This window comes from Triplophysa rosa, linkage group LG13 (genome assembly GCF_024868665.1).
Source record: "Triplophysa rosa linkage group LG13, Trosa_1v2, whole genome shotgun sequence".
NCBI lineage: Eukaryota > Metazoa > Chordata > Actinopteri > Cypriniformes > Nemacheilidae > Triplophysa > Triplophysa rosa.
This window is the reverse complement of record NC_079902.1, coordinates 250,508-264,314: the sequence shown is the minus strand read 5'-3', so window position 1 is coordinate 264,314 and position 13,807 is coordinate 250,508. Positions and strand designations below refer to the sequence as shown.

At 42.9% G+C, this 13,807-nt stretch overlaps 1 protein-coding gene across 1 annotated transcript; it reads right to left on the bottom strand.

Annotated features, from left to right (window-relative positions):
* Positions 1-891: 891 nt before the first annotated feature.
* fgf16 (fibroblast growth factor 16) lies at positions 892-6,372 on the bottom strand. The gene is made up of 3 exons (XM_057349983.1): positions 5,774-6,372; positions 4,047-4,150; positions 892-2,195 (listed from the first exon to the last, which is right to left on the bottom strand). The coding sequence occupies exons 1-3, from the start codon at positions 6,033-6,035 to the stop codon at positions 1,950-1,952; spliced, it is 612 nt and encodes a 203-aa protein (XP_057205966.1). The 5' UTR covers positions 6,036-6,372; the 3' UTR covers positions 892-1,949.
* Between the last annotated feature and the right edge of the window lie 7,435 nt (positions 6,373-13,807).

The window sequence follows — 13,807 nt, the reverse complement described above, 5'->3', positions numbered from 1 at the left end:
GGAGAGCTGGATTATTCTGGGATGTTCTGGAATCAACACAGTATTTGAGAAACCACATGTTACACGTTGACTTTTATTCAGTGCTGACCGCCCCCTACATAAAGCTGGAAGATGCATGATGTCAAAAATCTTTCATTACTCTCTTTTTAAAGATGGTCCTGTTTGGCTGTTGTCACTCTCGTGCAGTCGCAGTCATACAGAGTCCACTTTTCACAATCCAGTCAATTCACAACTTAAAGGAGTAACACACTTCAAAATTGGCCCCCATTGACCTTTCACAGTAGGAATAAAAATGTTTCTGGGAAGTCAATGGGGGCAAATAGTGAAGTGAAGTGCTCCTTTAACTAACATGAGCTCAGAATAGTTTGATGTTGGATTTCATGACCAGTGCATCTTATGTACCTCAAAATGACAGGAACACAAACGCAACAGTTTCCAGTTAACAAGCTCTCAGAGGTTCAGTCGTGACTGTTGTTGTATGCATTTGCACACATGCAGTCAACGCAAGGTTATTTTAGTTTACTCAAATTAAAAGTTTGACAACTTTACTGTTCATTGAAATCAAATCAAATATTGACCTAAAAATGATTGGGAAAATGATAATGTTGCCTCAAAAATAAATAAGTTTAAATAAGTTAAAGTTGAAATAAGTTTAAAGCACTAAAATTATAATTATAAAATAAAATAAAAATGCATCAATCGTGCATTGCAACATAAAAAAATGAACCAATAAATTATAAAATGACAAAAACATATACCAGAATTGCTAAAACTTGAACTAAAATTAACACAAAAATCTAAAAATAAAAGCTAATTTAAAATACTAATAAAATGAAAATCAAAACTATAATAACTCTGAGTCAAAGTCAATGAAGTCAGTGTTTCTCAGCGTTTAATAGATGTGATTCAGATGATTCTTGCAGATGCTCATGCACAATACACACTTGAGAGCAGGACAAGTGTATTGTCGATTATTCAGCTCAAATGGTTTAGCCCTTCTGTAATAGTTCAGTAGAATAAGCTCAGGTTTATTACAAAATAAAGTCTTTAAAATAAATAAATATATTTATATAGAGATTTATAATTATACTTTATATGTAGAAAATAAATATATATTGTACGTCTTATAAATAGGTTCGTCCGTATTTACACATCGTTCACTAACGTTTACATAATGTTCCTGACAGCCTGAACATTATAAATCACCCAAATCCATTCAAGGCTTATGCGCTGTAACAGATTCTTCTTTCAGGTGTCCAACACCTTCACAAGTACCAAACGCCATCAACATCACGTGAGTTCATCCTGGACGGGGTAAGTGTCCATTCCTATAAAACTCTTCAGGCTTTCTCGCCACCTCACGATCTAAGATTAAGATTTAAGATGTTTGTTTGTTTGTCTGTCTGTCAGTAGAAGCTGATTGCAGGTTTCAAGTCCCTTTCTGAAGGTATGTTGAAAAGGCTTTTGCTTTGCGTATGTCCTAGAATATAAAATCCACCTTCATGTTGTTCTGTGTCCAACAGAATCAGCACCAGGGTCCAGGCTGAGCATGTCCAGTTTTCTCAAGGCCGATAGTATTATTGGTCAAAGGCAGTTTTACTTCCTAAAAGACACCTTTTTTCCCAGAAAACGGTCCACTTAAAAAAAAAAAAAGGGTCTCGTGTCATGTGGCCCTGAAGTCAACACCTCTTTCTCAAGACGATGTTTTGGCACCAGCTCTGGATGCAGGAATGTTCTCTTCTCTGTGGTTTCAAACCCATTAAGGAGAGGAAACAGAGCCATCCAGGACACACACGTACTGTTTATCTCAGTCACCGCTGGAGAGGGGTTCCTCTTTTTGGACCAGAACCCAGATATAAACAGTGGCGAGGCGAGAAGGAGGGCCCGTCTTTTCCATCCAGCACCTTCACCAAACCTCTCCGACCCAGGAACTCTGGGTGTGTTTCTGGTCACCTGTGCTGGAACAAGTCCCTGTAGGCCTGGGGGATCTTCTCGATCTCAACCGGCCTGGGCAGAAAGTGAGTCAGCTTCTGATGCTTTTTAGTCCTTCCCCCTTCTCGAGGTGAGCCGTCCTTGTTCAGAGCCACGTAATAAAATCTTCCAGTGTCTGTGTGCTTGTACAGCGTGGATGCGTAGGTGTTGTACCAGTTCTCCTCGAACTGATCGCGGAACACACACTCTGCCGTCAACTTCTTCTGCACAGAACAAAGAGGAAAACATCGGTTTGGGAATTTGGGGAATAACAGCAGTGAGTCCTGCCTACATAAACACTCTAAGACAAGGTCTAAAGTCTTAACAAATGGTGCTATATAACACTAAAAGTGGTTCTTGGCTCGCAATCATAGGGAAACCACTGTACACGTGCGATATAGGACCATATCTTGGTGCTTCACCGGTTCTTTGGGAGGACTGAGGTGCTCTATAGAACCGCTGAAGAACCATACAGGGGCTTAACAGGTTCTTTATACGGAAGCGGTGTTATATATATAGTCCCTCGGTCATCCCCCCAAAACCACTGAAGCACCAAAATATGCTTCTATATGGCACGTAAAGTGGTTCCCCAATGATTACGAGCCAAGAACCACATTTAGTCTAATATAGCACCAGAGTGTCAAATAAAAATAAAACAGATCAGAAACACCTTCAATTAAACATCATCTGCCTGATAATAAAGTGTGTTTGACAGCTGCGACGCGAGTCTGACCTCCAGGTGCAGTGGAAAGCGTGAAGGCGTGAAGAGCAAACTGTGGCGAGTGGAAACTACTGTATCTCAGGCCGGATGACAGGTGCTCGCCTCACCAGAGAAGGCAACACCCAAGATCATTCTTCAAAACTGTTAACCTTTTCGTCCCCCTCTGCATCTTCCCCCATGATGCAATGAGCTCTTCTCACACAAACACGCCAGCGAGAGAGAGAGTCTGTGTGGGCTGCTGCTACTACAGCGCTGACAGAGCTCCGTGAGCAATGACTCGAGGTCAAACAGGCGAACTTTCACTGGCTGACTGTACCGTGGAGAACAATGGAGGACGCTGGGGCTACATCATGTTTTCTGCCAAAGAACAGTCACGCACCGGGCCAGACTCAAGTCCTGGTGTCAGTGCTTTCAGAATGAGTGCTGGAGATACATACGGTCAGCCGTAACCGTGCGCTTAACAAATGATTTCAACGGTTGACTCTTTGAGTTTGTGAAAAAAGCAAGTCCGAAATAACCATAATGCAGGCGAAGGTGCAAATAATGAATGTGAGGCTGTTGAACTGGATCAACCCAAAAAACCAGTTCATCTGTTTTCTCATTCCAAAACACCAGAGCACGGATATCAATCCATCACTTGGAGTTGAAGCCACTAGTTAAGCTAACGTCAGGTTCATTCCCGTGCCGTGAGCCGGAGTCTCTGGGGGATCTCAAAAGCGAGTTTTCCCGTGCCGACCTGAGTTTACAGTCTGATTTTAATAGGATGTTATCACGTTACACGTAAAGCCATCTCGTCTCGCTTTAAACAGGCTTGATGCAGAGAATCTGGCTGGGGCCCCGTGTATTGTCTGCAGAAATCTGATAGCGTGTTTCTGTGGAGGGGGAGTCTAGGCACATTTTTCTATATATGGTTCTCTACGCCAGCACACAAATAGTCAAACGCCGCTACACTCTTTAATCTTCTGCTCTCTTTCACATTTCGTGCAGAGCGAAGGCCGTCCCTCGCACGACAGCGCTCGTATATTCGCTACGTGGGTGTGTATACGTTACGCGCTTCACGTGTCCCTGGAAAATATGTAAATATTTTAAGTGCGCAGCAACATGAAGAGGCTCCTTACTTTTTCTTCTCGGAGACTGAACGTTGTTTCGGATGTGAGAAGTTAGAAAGAGACAAAAACAAGGTGAGCCAGACGCTGCTGTTAGCCGCCGATCAGAGGTCAGGGCCGGCAGCGCTTGTTTTGTCTGCTTTAGCTGTCCATCTGCATCATATGGGAAACAGACTGTATGCATTCCTACTGCTACACTTCACAGAGCAGAACCTTCTGTTCTTCTGTTGTGCACGGGCATGACTTACCGAGCCGTAGAGTTCACCCTTCTCATTCATCCCCAGATAGAGACCTGCGTCCACCCCGCGGATGCTCACCAGCCCGACGGCCAGACTGATGAACTCCAGAATACCTGCCAGAGAAAAACACGGGTGAGAAGAACTCATGCCACCTGTCCACGTGTCTCACCACCTTCACATGAGCTCGGAGGCCAAACCTTCACATGTTCTGTACAGACGTGTACTACTCTTCTTAACTATAACGATATCTGTATGTGCTGCATCATTTGTGTTACAGTTCACCCAAAAAAGAGAATTCTCTCATCATCTCCTCATCCTCATGTCAAACCTGTGTGAGTTTCTATCTTCAGCACAACACAACAGCAGATATTTTGAAGAACAACACTGAACCCCATTGGCATTTCTCAAAATATCTTCTTTTTGGGGGGGTGAAGTGTCCCTTTAGCTGCGTAGGTGTCAGTTTTTTCCCCAAGCAGCTGTTCACACACACGCTCATGATTAAAGAGTAAAGTGGTCTTCTCCCAGCACCTGGAGTCCGTGCGCGTGCGCGTGCGTGTGCGCGTGCGTGTGCTCCGTGTTAAGCAGAAGCATGTTTCATGTGCGTTTAATCAAAGACACTGGCAGCTCGCAACATTACCGACAAACGGCTGGAGTTTGCCAGCAGGATGCCAGATACATGACCGCAGACCACCCCGTCCAGTAAAGCAGCTTGTTTGTGTGTAAAAACATGCATTAGCGCTGGATTCCACAGTGGTCAGGCTTTCATTTCCAGCTATTCTTCTTCAGAGCTGCACCTGCACAATGATTATGGATTACGTCTGGCCTCTGCTATCGTTTGTTTATGCTTGTAATAGCGAGCGCTCTTTGACTGATTTATTAGCGCTGTAATTATTAGTGTCTGTTCCTTTGAACACGTTTACAGAGAAAAACAGCCTCATGCTGCGTGAGTTTGTTTTCCACCTGCGGCCCGTGACCCGGCGCTGGAGTTCACAGGAGAATTGGACACGTGCACACAAGAACGCACTACAAACCCGAACTCCTGTCCGCATGATACTGTTCCTCTTAACCTGACACGCAGCACGTCCAAACATTTTTCGTCATCATATTGAACTGTGTTTAAGGCATTCGTTGTTTTTTAATACGCCCGTATGTTGAGATCAACAACCCGAGAGTTTTCTCTCGAGTTCTGTCCCGTTTACAGGTCTCACACACATGCACACTGTCAGATTATTTTACCGGGCACGTGGACATATCACACACACACGGATTAACAACAACTCTTTTACTATGCATAATACATTTGAAGGCATTTTTCTAATAAGAATAACATGACATGTCCGTGCGTTGTGTCACCAGATTACGCCTCATCTCTGTTGCCAATCTCTCATTGAACTACTCGACTTCAATGAGGCTCACCCGTCACTTTATTTCATGTTTTATTTTCGCGTGTGCTGGATATTCGTACAAAAGTCAGCACAGCATGACCTTGACCTTCAAGTAAACGCTAAACTTTGAACCCCGCTAGCATCACAGCTGTTCCTAAATGAAGTCACAATCCTTTCAAATGTTTCGTCTGCACATCTTTATCATCAAGCGTGGATTTCTCTTAAAACCTCGCGAGGACAAAGACTAAACCGTCTGGTCATGTGCATTCTTTTCGCTCGCGACGGCACTTTGTAGAAGACAAACGGCCGGTTACGCACGCAGACGACTCGCACAGGTGCTGTTGCACTCACCGAACCTGCTGTGGTCCTGTCGGGTCCCGTGCACCGTCCCGTTGGGAAAGATCTCCAGCTGGAAGCCGGTGCGACAGTACAGCTGTCTCCTGCGCAGGATGCCCTTCAGGTGGCCAAAATCCGTAAGCGATCCGCGCTGCAGTCTGCCCTCGATCAGACCCAGTCTCTCGTTCAGACCGTCCGACAACGGCACGCTCCCCAATGCTGGAAAAGCCTGCAAATCCAGATCGATGCTGCCGAGAAATCCAGCCACCTCTGCCATGACGAGAAGTGCGCGCGATCACAGACCGGAGAGGAGAGAGACGCGCATTTCATCTGCGATCACACTCATTTATATAGACATCCATATCCACCCCGAGCCACGCCTGGATGACAGCTTTACCTTCTGCATGTCTCCTCAAACTTTCAGCTCTGATGCTAGCTGTCTGTCTGCGGTCTGAGCGCCGTGCGTAAAAGACCCTTCAGATCGCCCAAAATTCTCGAGACCACCAAGCCCTCGGTGCGCGTGAAGCTCTTCCGACGGTCTGCCTGTGCTTCTGGTCCTCTGATGGCCACTTCAGTCTGAATCACCGCGCGCGCGCGCACACGCTGGAGTTTCTGGCTGTGTGTCTCGAGACCCAATTAGCTGTCTATCTAGGCAGCACTGTTCTCTCTGCATGCGCGCGCAGCTGGGTGCATTATTGTTGCGCATCAAACACACAAGCGGCATCTTTGAAACATGGCGATCTGGCCACCTTTTCGTGGGCAAAAGTGCGTACTGCATTTTTGGCCTCACACTTCAATTCAGACCTTTTTGGCATTTATATACAGTACACGTCCATCATTTTTGACACCCCAGGAATGCACGAGACTTTTAGTCATTATAAATCTCTACAGCTTCTTTGGGGCATCGTGTGTAGTGAGCAGGTAACCAAGACTCCATTATGAGCATCACAGGTGCAGTAGTTCTGTGTAGTCCTCATAGACACATGAAGTGCACTGCACGAGACACCCGTAGGCATGCCAGGTGCAGTTTTGGGCACATGTGCCAGCCATGTGATGAAACTGCTTACCAAGACACCATGTTTGGGCATTGAAGACGTGGTTCACATGAACAACATTCTAACAATAATATATTATATATATATTATAATAATAATATTATAGCATTATAGATGCATGCAAGAACTTTTCACATCTATAGTGAGCATGTTATTTGTACGCGTCACAGCACGTGCAGTGGTTTGGTGTCATACTGTAGGTAAATAACGCTGTATGATAATAAGAGGCCATCACAGCACTGCGCGGCACTCTTTTATCAGATCACGTGATATAATATACAGAAATTCTGCATGTGTTTGTAATGGAGACGTGCAGTCTATGTAGGCAGCTCAGTGGTCTTTTAGACACAGTCCTCAAGTTTACACGAAGGTATTTTCTCCAGCTCCTCTGTGTAAGCAGGTGTTTCCTCCTCCTCTCCAGCTGTTAGATATCATCCACAGGAATATAAGCTTGATGACGTATTTGATTAACGTGAAGCGCTACAGGAGTATGGCAGAGAGAATTTCATCAAATTTCACAAACATGCTTCTAAATCAGGATCTACAGAACATACCTCTGATAGAGATGAAACATTTCAGTGAATTGTAATCTGTTTGGTTTATCATGGTGTGCTTGTGTATGTGTGATGAATGCCAGCACGTATGGTTACAACAAGACGTTGTCAGTGTTATTATTTCTACAGAGCAGAACACTTACATCATCTGATCCACACTGAACTGATTCATATTTCATCACATCTTTCTCCACATGCGCATGTGCTGTGTCTGAAGTGGCACATTCTGATTTTGCCAAATGTATCTAAAGTATTAGCTGTAAAATATAGAAATACTGAAATTTAGACTTCGATTTTTTACACACACACAAAAACAAATAAAATATCTGCAACTTCATCTGGTCAGCTATATCTCAAGAATCAAGGTAAAGTGTGATTTTTACTTCTGCGTCAGACCTACGCCGTATCCTACGCAGAGACACGTACCCTGCGCCATAACCTGACGCGCACTTCTCCAAAAATGTAACGCAGCGAGTCAATGCGACGCTGTGATTGGTCTGCTTGAACCCCCTCCCTTCAGGTTAAAGACACTACGATAGTGTCGGACGACAATAAGAGTGTGAGTATCAAATGTGAATCTTTTTTTTAGTTTAAAAATTAAAAACAATTTTGACAATTTTAAGTAGAAAGTTAATTTAGCCGAAGTGAGTCGATCGTGAGTTGCTAAATAGTCTTGAATGCACAATATAGCCACAATATAAACTTGTAATGCTGTATATTCGTTTAACGAAACCGCCGCACGACTGGCAAGCTTATATTGATTTAGTGACTATGGGATGATTATTAATCCTAGGCCTACCCAGCACAATAAACTGTAGCACTTCCTTGTGAAACCTTGTTAATTACTCTTTGCTTTTCCATTTTAAGCAATTTAAATGAATCTTAATGTTTTAATTGTCACGTCTCTTTATTTTGACATTATTTTTGATAATACTGATTGTTAAATTTGACATCATAATACTTGACTGTTAAAATACAAGTGCTGGATTTTGTCATGTACTGTGTAGTCTATATGAAGTGAAGGACAGAGCTCGGTGCAGGCGATAGTATGACAAAAGATGAATAAATAAATTGGTCAAGTACTAGGCTTCGGCCTTAGTGGTCACTAAGATCTTTTAAATATGAAATTTAAAATGAGAGAGTTGAACATGTTCAACTGAATGGTCATTATTTCATTCACTTCTCTCTCTTTCTCTCTACGCTTTTCTCTCTCTTAGGAGTCAATGAAAAAGTCATCAATGAAGTTGGTGAATTTAATGAAGTTGGTCATTAATGAAGTGGTGCATGAATGTGGTTCATGTAAACATTTTTTTGTGTGTTCAACTGTTAATTTGTTATTTTATAAAATATACACAATCTACCCTGAGTCATCCTGTGTCTTCACTCTGTACTTGAAATATGGTTAATCTAGTGACTGAAAAGGCTATACCATGATTTATTGTTTATTTTACTTTGTGTGTTATTATATTATGCTAGTTAATCACAATAATTACTAGACATTAAGGCATGTCCACACCGGGACGATAAATCGCGTGCATTTATCGTCGACGTTTAACGCCTCCTGACTAAACAAAGAGCTCGTTTTTTTGTTTGACGCGCTGCGTTACAAACCGGCCGACCAATGAGATTGGCGCTTTTGTTCACGTGCCCGGAGCTGCTGAAGTTACAGTAAAACACCACTTGGTGGTGCTCAAGCGCACATTGACGAAGAGGAAGCAAGATGAATTCTTCTTCTGTGTGATAAGCGAGTGTCAGAAGCACTGTATGTCAGGGAGTGAATTTGCACGGTCACTGACTCGGCTCATCGCCAGTGAAAATCGTTTGGGTATGAAAATGTCTCGAAAAACGCTGGCGACAAGCTCGTGTGTACCAGTGTGTACAAGCTTTTAAGCTGTTAGCAATAAGATTTAATTGCAAGAAATAAAGTAGTATTTGGGTGTAATAAACCTTTAAAAAACTCCAAGTAGGCCTAGTTAGAATTGGGTGGAAAGTCTTTTCGGTTCTCAAAAACTAGGGTCCTTGGGACTGCGGTTCCCTGAACTCCGATTCGGTAGGTGGCACGAAAAAAATAGGGTCCTAGAAGTTTACTTAGTATATTGTTGATTTTAAAATGACAAGTTGATCTTTTAAATACTTTTTATTGTTAAATGCCCAAAACAGAAAGGCAATGAGTTAGGCTACATTAAGAAAATAAAACAAGGCTCAACGCCTTCTCTAATTAAAAAAAAGTGTTGATCTTAGTCTAGGGAGAATATGTAGGCTATACGAATTCTTAAACGAAAAGAAAAAGAAAATGTTTTAGGTTTGTTTAGCGCACATTTACGCAGCCTACAAAACAATAAAACGCGGTGTCTTTAAGTACAAAACTTCATTTGTGTGACTTGTGTGAAAATAATAAAGGAAACGAAATGTCTTAGCTTTACCATAAGTCTATACGGTTAGACCAGGGCCGTCATGCTTGCGCTGCGTGCGCTTAGAAAACCTGTTTAGGACCAGAAAGGGGTAACTGTGGCAGCACAAAAAACTCTCTGTGATGGTGTGCTCGTTGCACAATTGCATGTGTATTTGCTAGTGACTTTGGAGATGCCAGAGTTTGATTGCCAGTCAAAAATTCCCAAACTTGAGAAGTTACATTCATTTATTTTATATTCATATTCCTGACCCCGTTTTGAATGACAGTAAATGGAGTCGAAGTGTCGATTCCATCGACTCCAAAAGTGGGAGTCGAGAATCGGAGTCGACTCCAAAAAACCCGGCATCGAACACCCCTACTGGCGCGTTGGCTACGGCGTAGGTCTGACGCACAAGTATAAATGCGCCTTTATCCTGTCAGTGACATGGGATTTGGGATATTTTTGCTTGTTTCACTCACATAAATGCAGCAGGTCATTTTATACATGTTTGTTGTAAATCAGTCGCTTGTCTTTTCACTCTCTAGAAGTGCTGAAACGTTTACATATAAAAGCAACTTGGATGCAACATAAGACTGGTTGTTTCTTTTTTAAATGTTCTTGCTGTCGTTGAACCTGAGATGGACTGTACCATAACTTCCACTGCGTTAAAAATCACCTTTTTCGAGGTCGCTTCAACTACTGCGCATGCACACAGGCTGGCAGGCGCCTCACACAAGCTCCGCCCCAGAGAATCAGCGTTCTTCATCGATTGACGATTGGACCGTTCTACTGGAAGGCGGGGCTTTCTTCGCTAGAGCGGCCATATTGAGCGTTGCATTCCTCGCCATTCATTGTAACGGCAGTGACGCAACTTGTCAATATCGATTATCTTTGAGTCAATCTCCAGTGTGTTCTCAAACGGTAGTTGGCGCTGTATCGTCAGCGTTACAGAGAATATGCGGGAGTTTGATGGTTTTGAAGGGCCAGTTTGTTACTGCAAATTGATTCTCTTGTTGTTTTTCTAAAGCGGACAGCATGCTTCTTCGATATACAGATCTGGATCTTCCTAGAGGATCTTGACTGGATTTAGATCCGAGCGTGTCTGGGTCTAGGTCTTGTTGCTGGGCTGGGTTTTGGGTTTGGTCTGGTCTTGACTCTGAGCACCTGTGACAAAGCGAAAGCGTTGTAAAAGTGAAAGAACATTCCTCCGTGGCCGTGTATGATATCATCTGTTCTTATTTGACTCGTGCGTCCAGAGCGGCGCAGGAAAACGATCCGCGCGGCGAGCTGTTTGCAGAGCTGGATTCTGTGTTATTTTTCCGCAGCTGAGACATAACAGGCCGGCTCTCTTCTTTCATGCAGGTGGTCCTCAAACTTCAGTGGAGGGGCCGAGGAGCACGAAGGGCCGGGCTGAGTGAAGACACGGACAGATGCATCTGAATGTTGGTAAGGGGGTTGTGTTTCAGGTTTTGTTTCCGTTGGCCATCTCTTGTAAAGATAGTGTTCATTAATTTGTTTGCTTTGCCTTAAGCTCTCCAGGCCTTGAGAAGCCATCAGCGGCTGAGGAATGCTGTCGAAAACCAACATTTGTCATACAAATTAGTTTCATATGCTTTAGGTACAGCCAGCCCCTTCACCGCTTTATCCGCTCGAGACCGTTTAATATGTTGCGATCGTGGCCGCAGTTTGTACGTTCATTTTTCTGCTCTGAACATGCGGTTTGATCAGTTTCCTTCAATGTCGAGATGAATTTTGAGAAATCAACTCGGATGTTGAAATTCTCCTGCCATCTTATAGTTACTCTACAACGTAACAGAGCAGAGTAGAAATGTGGCGTCAAACAGATGTTAGGAGGTCTTTGTAGAGTCCTGGCACGTGTCCAAACTCTACCTATCTACACAACTATTTACATGCTAATCCAGCTGCTCTCTCGCTCTCATTCCTTATGCTCGGTTTTTCTTTCTTTCAGTCTATTGCATTGCGTTTGTAATTGATCTCGAAGTGTATTTATTACACCAAACTCTATTATCGTGTAATTCACAAAAGATTACTAGGCCCACTTCAGAATCATTCTGTAAATTCTTTGTATTTAAAGAAACAGTTAATCTGAAAATGAAGATTCTTTCAACTTTACCATTTTTTCGCCTTTTCATTATTTCGTTTTGTTTTGTGACGCAAACATCTAAAGATCAATAAAGGCATTATACATCCCTGTCATAGCTTTGTGTGTGTGTGATGGATCTGAAATGAAGTTGAATGTAAAGTATTTTGCTCATTATTGTGAGTGTGATCAGGGTTCATGAAGTGTTTATTAATTGCAGAAGCTGATTGATAACAGTCATGTAAGGTGTTTATGTGATGATCAGGTCTCACATCGCACTGAAGGAGTTTATTCCGTGATAATAACCAAACTCATCTCACGGCGGCAAAGTGTAAACCTGACATCAACTGTACCACAGCTTTTCTTTCTTAGGGTGTGTTCACATATGCCATGTTTGGTTGGATTAAAACGAACTCTTGTGCGATTGCTCTGTTAGTGCGGTTTATTTGAGTAAGTGTGAATGCTGCCACCCTAAAAACGTGCATAGAAACCGTCCTAAATTTGATTTTACGATCATTTCTCAAAGTGCGTACGTGTGATTCATAGAACAAACGTACGCACAGAAAACGTGTGTACGCCTCTCCATCAGATGTGAATGATGTCTAATTAATGTCATTGATATATGAAAGATCACCTGTCAACATCCAAATCCTTTACGAGCGGCCAGAATGACTTATATTTCCAAAAACCTGCAGCACTCGAACATGCAAAGGTGCGTACGTCTGCTCAGACCCTGACGTGGCTCTAAGCACTTTTCCATGTCAAAGACCGTTTTTAAACCTATTTCCCCCATATTGGCTTCCCTTCACTGGCTTCCGGTCCGTTTCAGAATCGATTTCGAGATTTTAGTGATTGCAGTGATTGCTTATAAACGCTTAAATGGCTTCGTTAGCACCATCTTATATATCTGATTTAATAAAACCCCATGTTCCATCCAGGTCTCTGAGGTCTGCTGACCTTATGTTGTTGGCAGTCCCTAGAGTGAGACTGAAGCTTTTGCTGTAGCTGCCCCTAAACTGTGGAATGCATTACCTCTGTTAGTGAGGATGGCCCCTAACTTGTCTGTGTTTGAAACTAGTCTTAAAACACATTTTTATACATTGGCTTTTAACTCAGTTCGAGAGATGTGGGGGTTCTTTGTAGTACCTTACTGATGTTAATTTCATGACTTTTTTTTCTACAGCACTTTGGTCAACTGTGGTTGTTTTAAATGAGCTTTAGAAATATATTAAACTAAACTAAAACTAAAAATCTGTGCGTACGCACGTTTTATAAATGAGGTCCCTGGTGCGCTCCAAACAAGCGGACCGAGACCACTGAAAAGATGGGTTCTTTGGCTCGGTTCAATGGAAATATGAACACAACACGGACCGAAGGCATTGAACCGAACCAAAAACAGGAAGTGATAACAACATACGATCCGAAAATCAAGTGATTTGGTCATATAAAAGGAGTGTTTATTAGATCAGTGCTTGCGCATGTAACGGAGGCATTCCTGGCGCCGTTTTGACTGCTTTAAACACTTCATGAGCTCTTCGCGATTTACCGGCTTGCTAAAAATCCCCTCATATGCGCAGACAAACACCGAGCATGTATAACCCAGCACACAGCATTGTTTTGGATGTCCGGTAAGTTCCGGTTTAAAGTATAAATCATAAAAGCTGTCCAATCATGTTGCGACTTTACACATAAGCTGTTAGGTCCGATATCTTTAGGTAATGCCAGTCTGAACACTAAGCGAACCAGAACTGGGTCCAGATCAAAATAATGTGTGGAACTACAAATATGAACGCACCCTTAAGCTCAAACTACACTAAAAACATGTGGTTTCAACTATTGCACAGGTCGGCAAACGTCTCATAAGACTGTGTGGAACACCCAGTCTGTAATGACTGATGATTGGTTCTTTTTACTGGAAGGTGGGACTTCCTCCGTTAGAGCGGCCA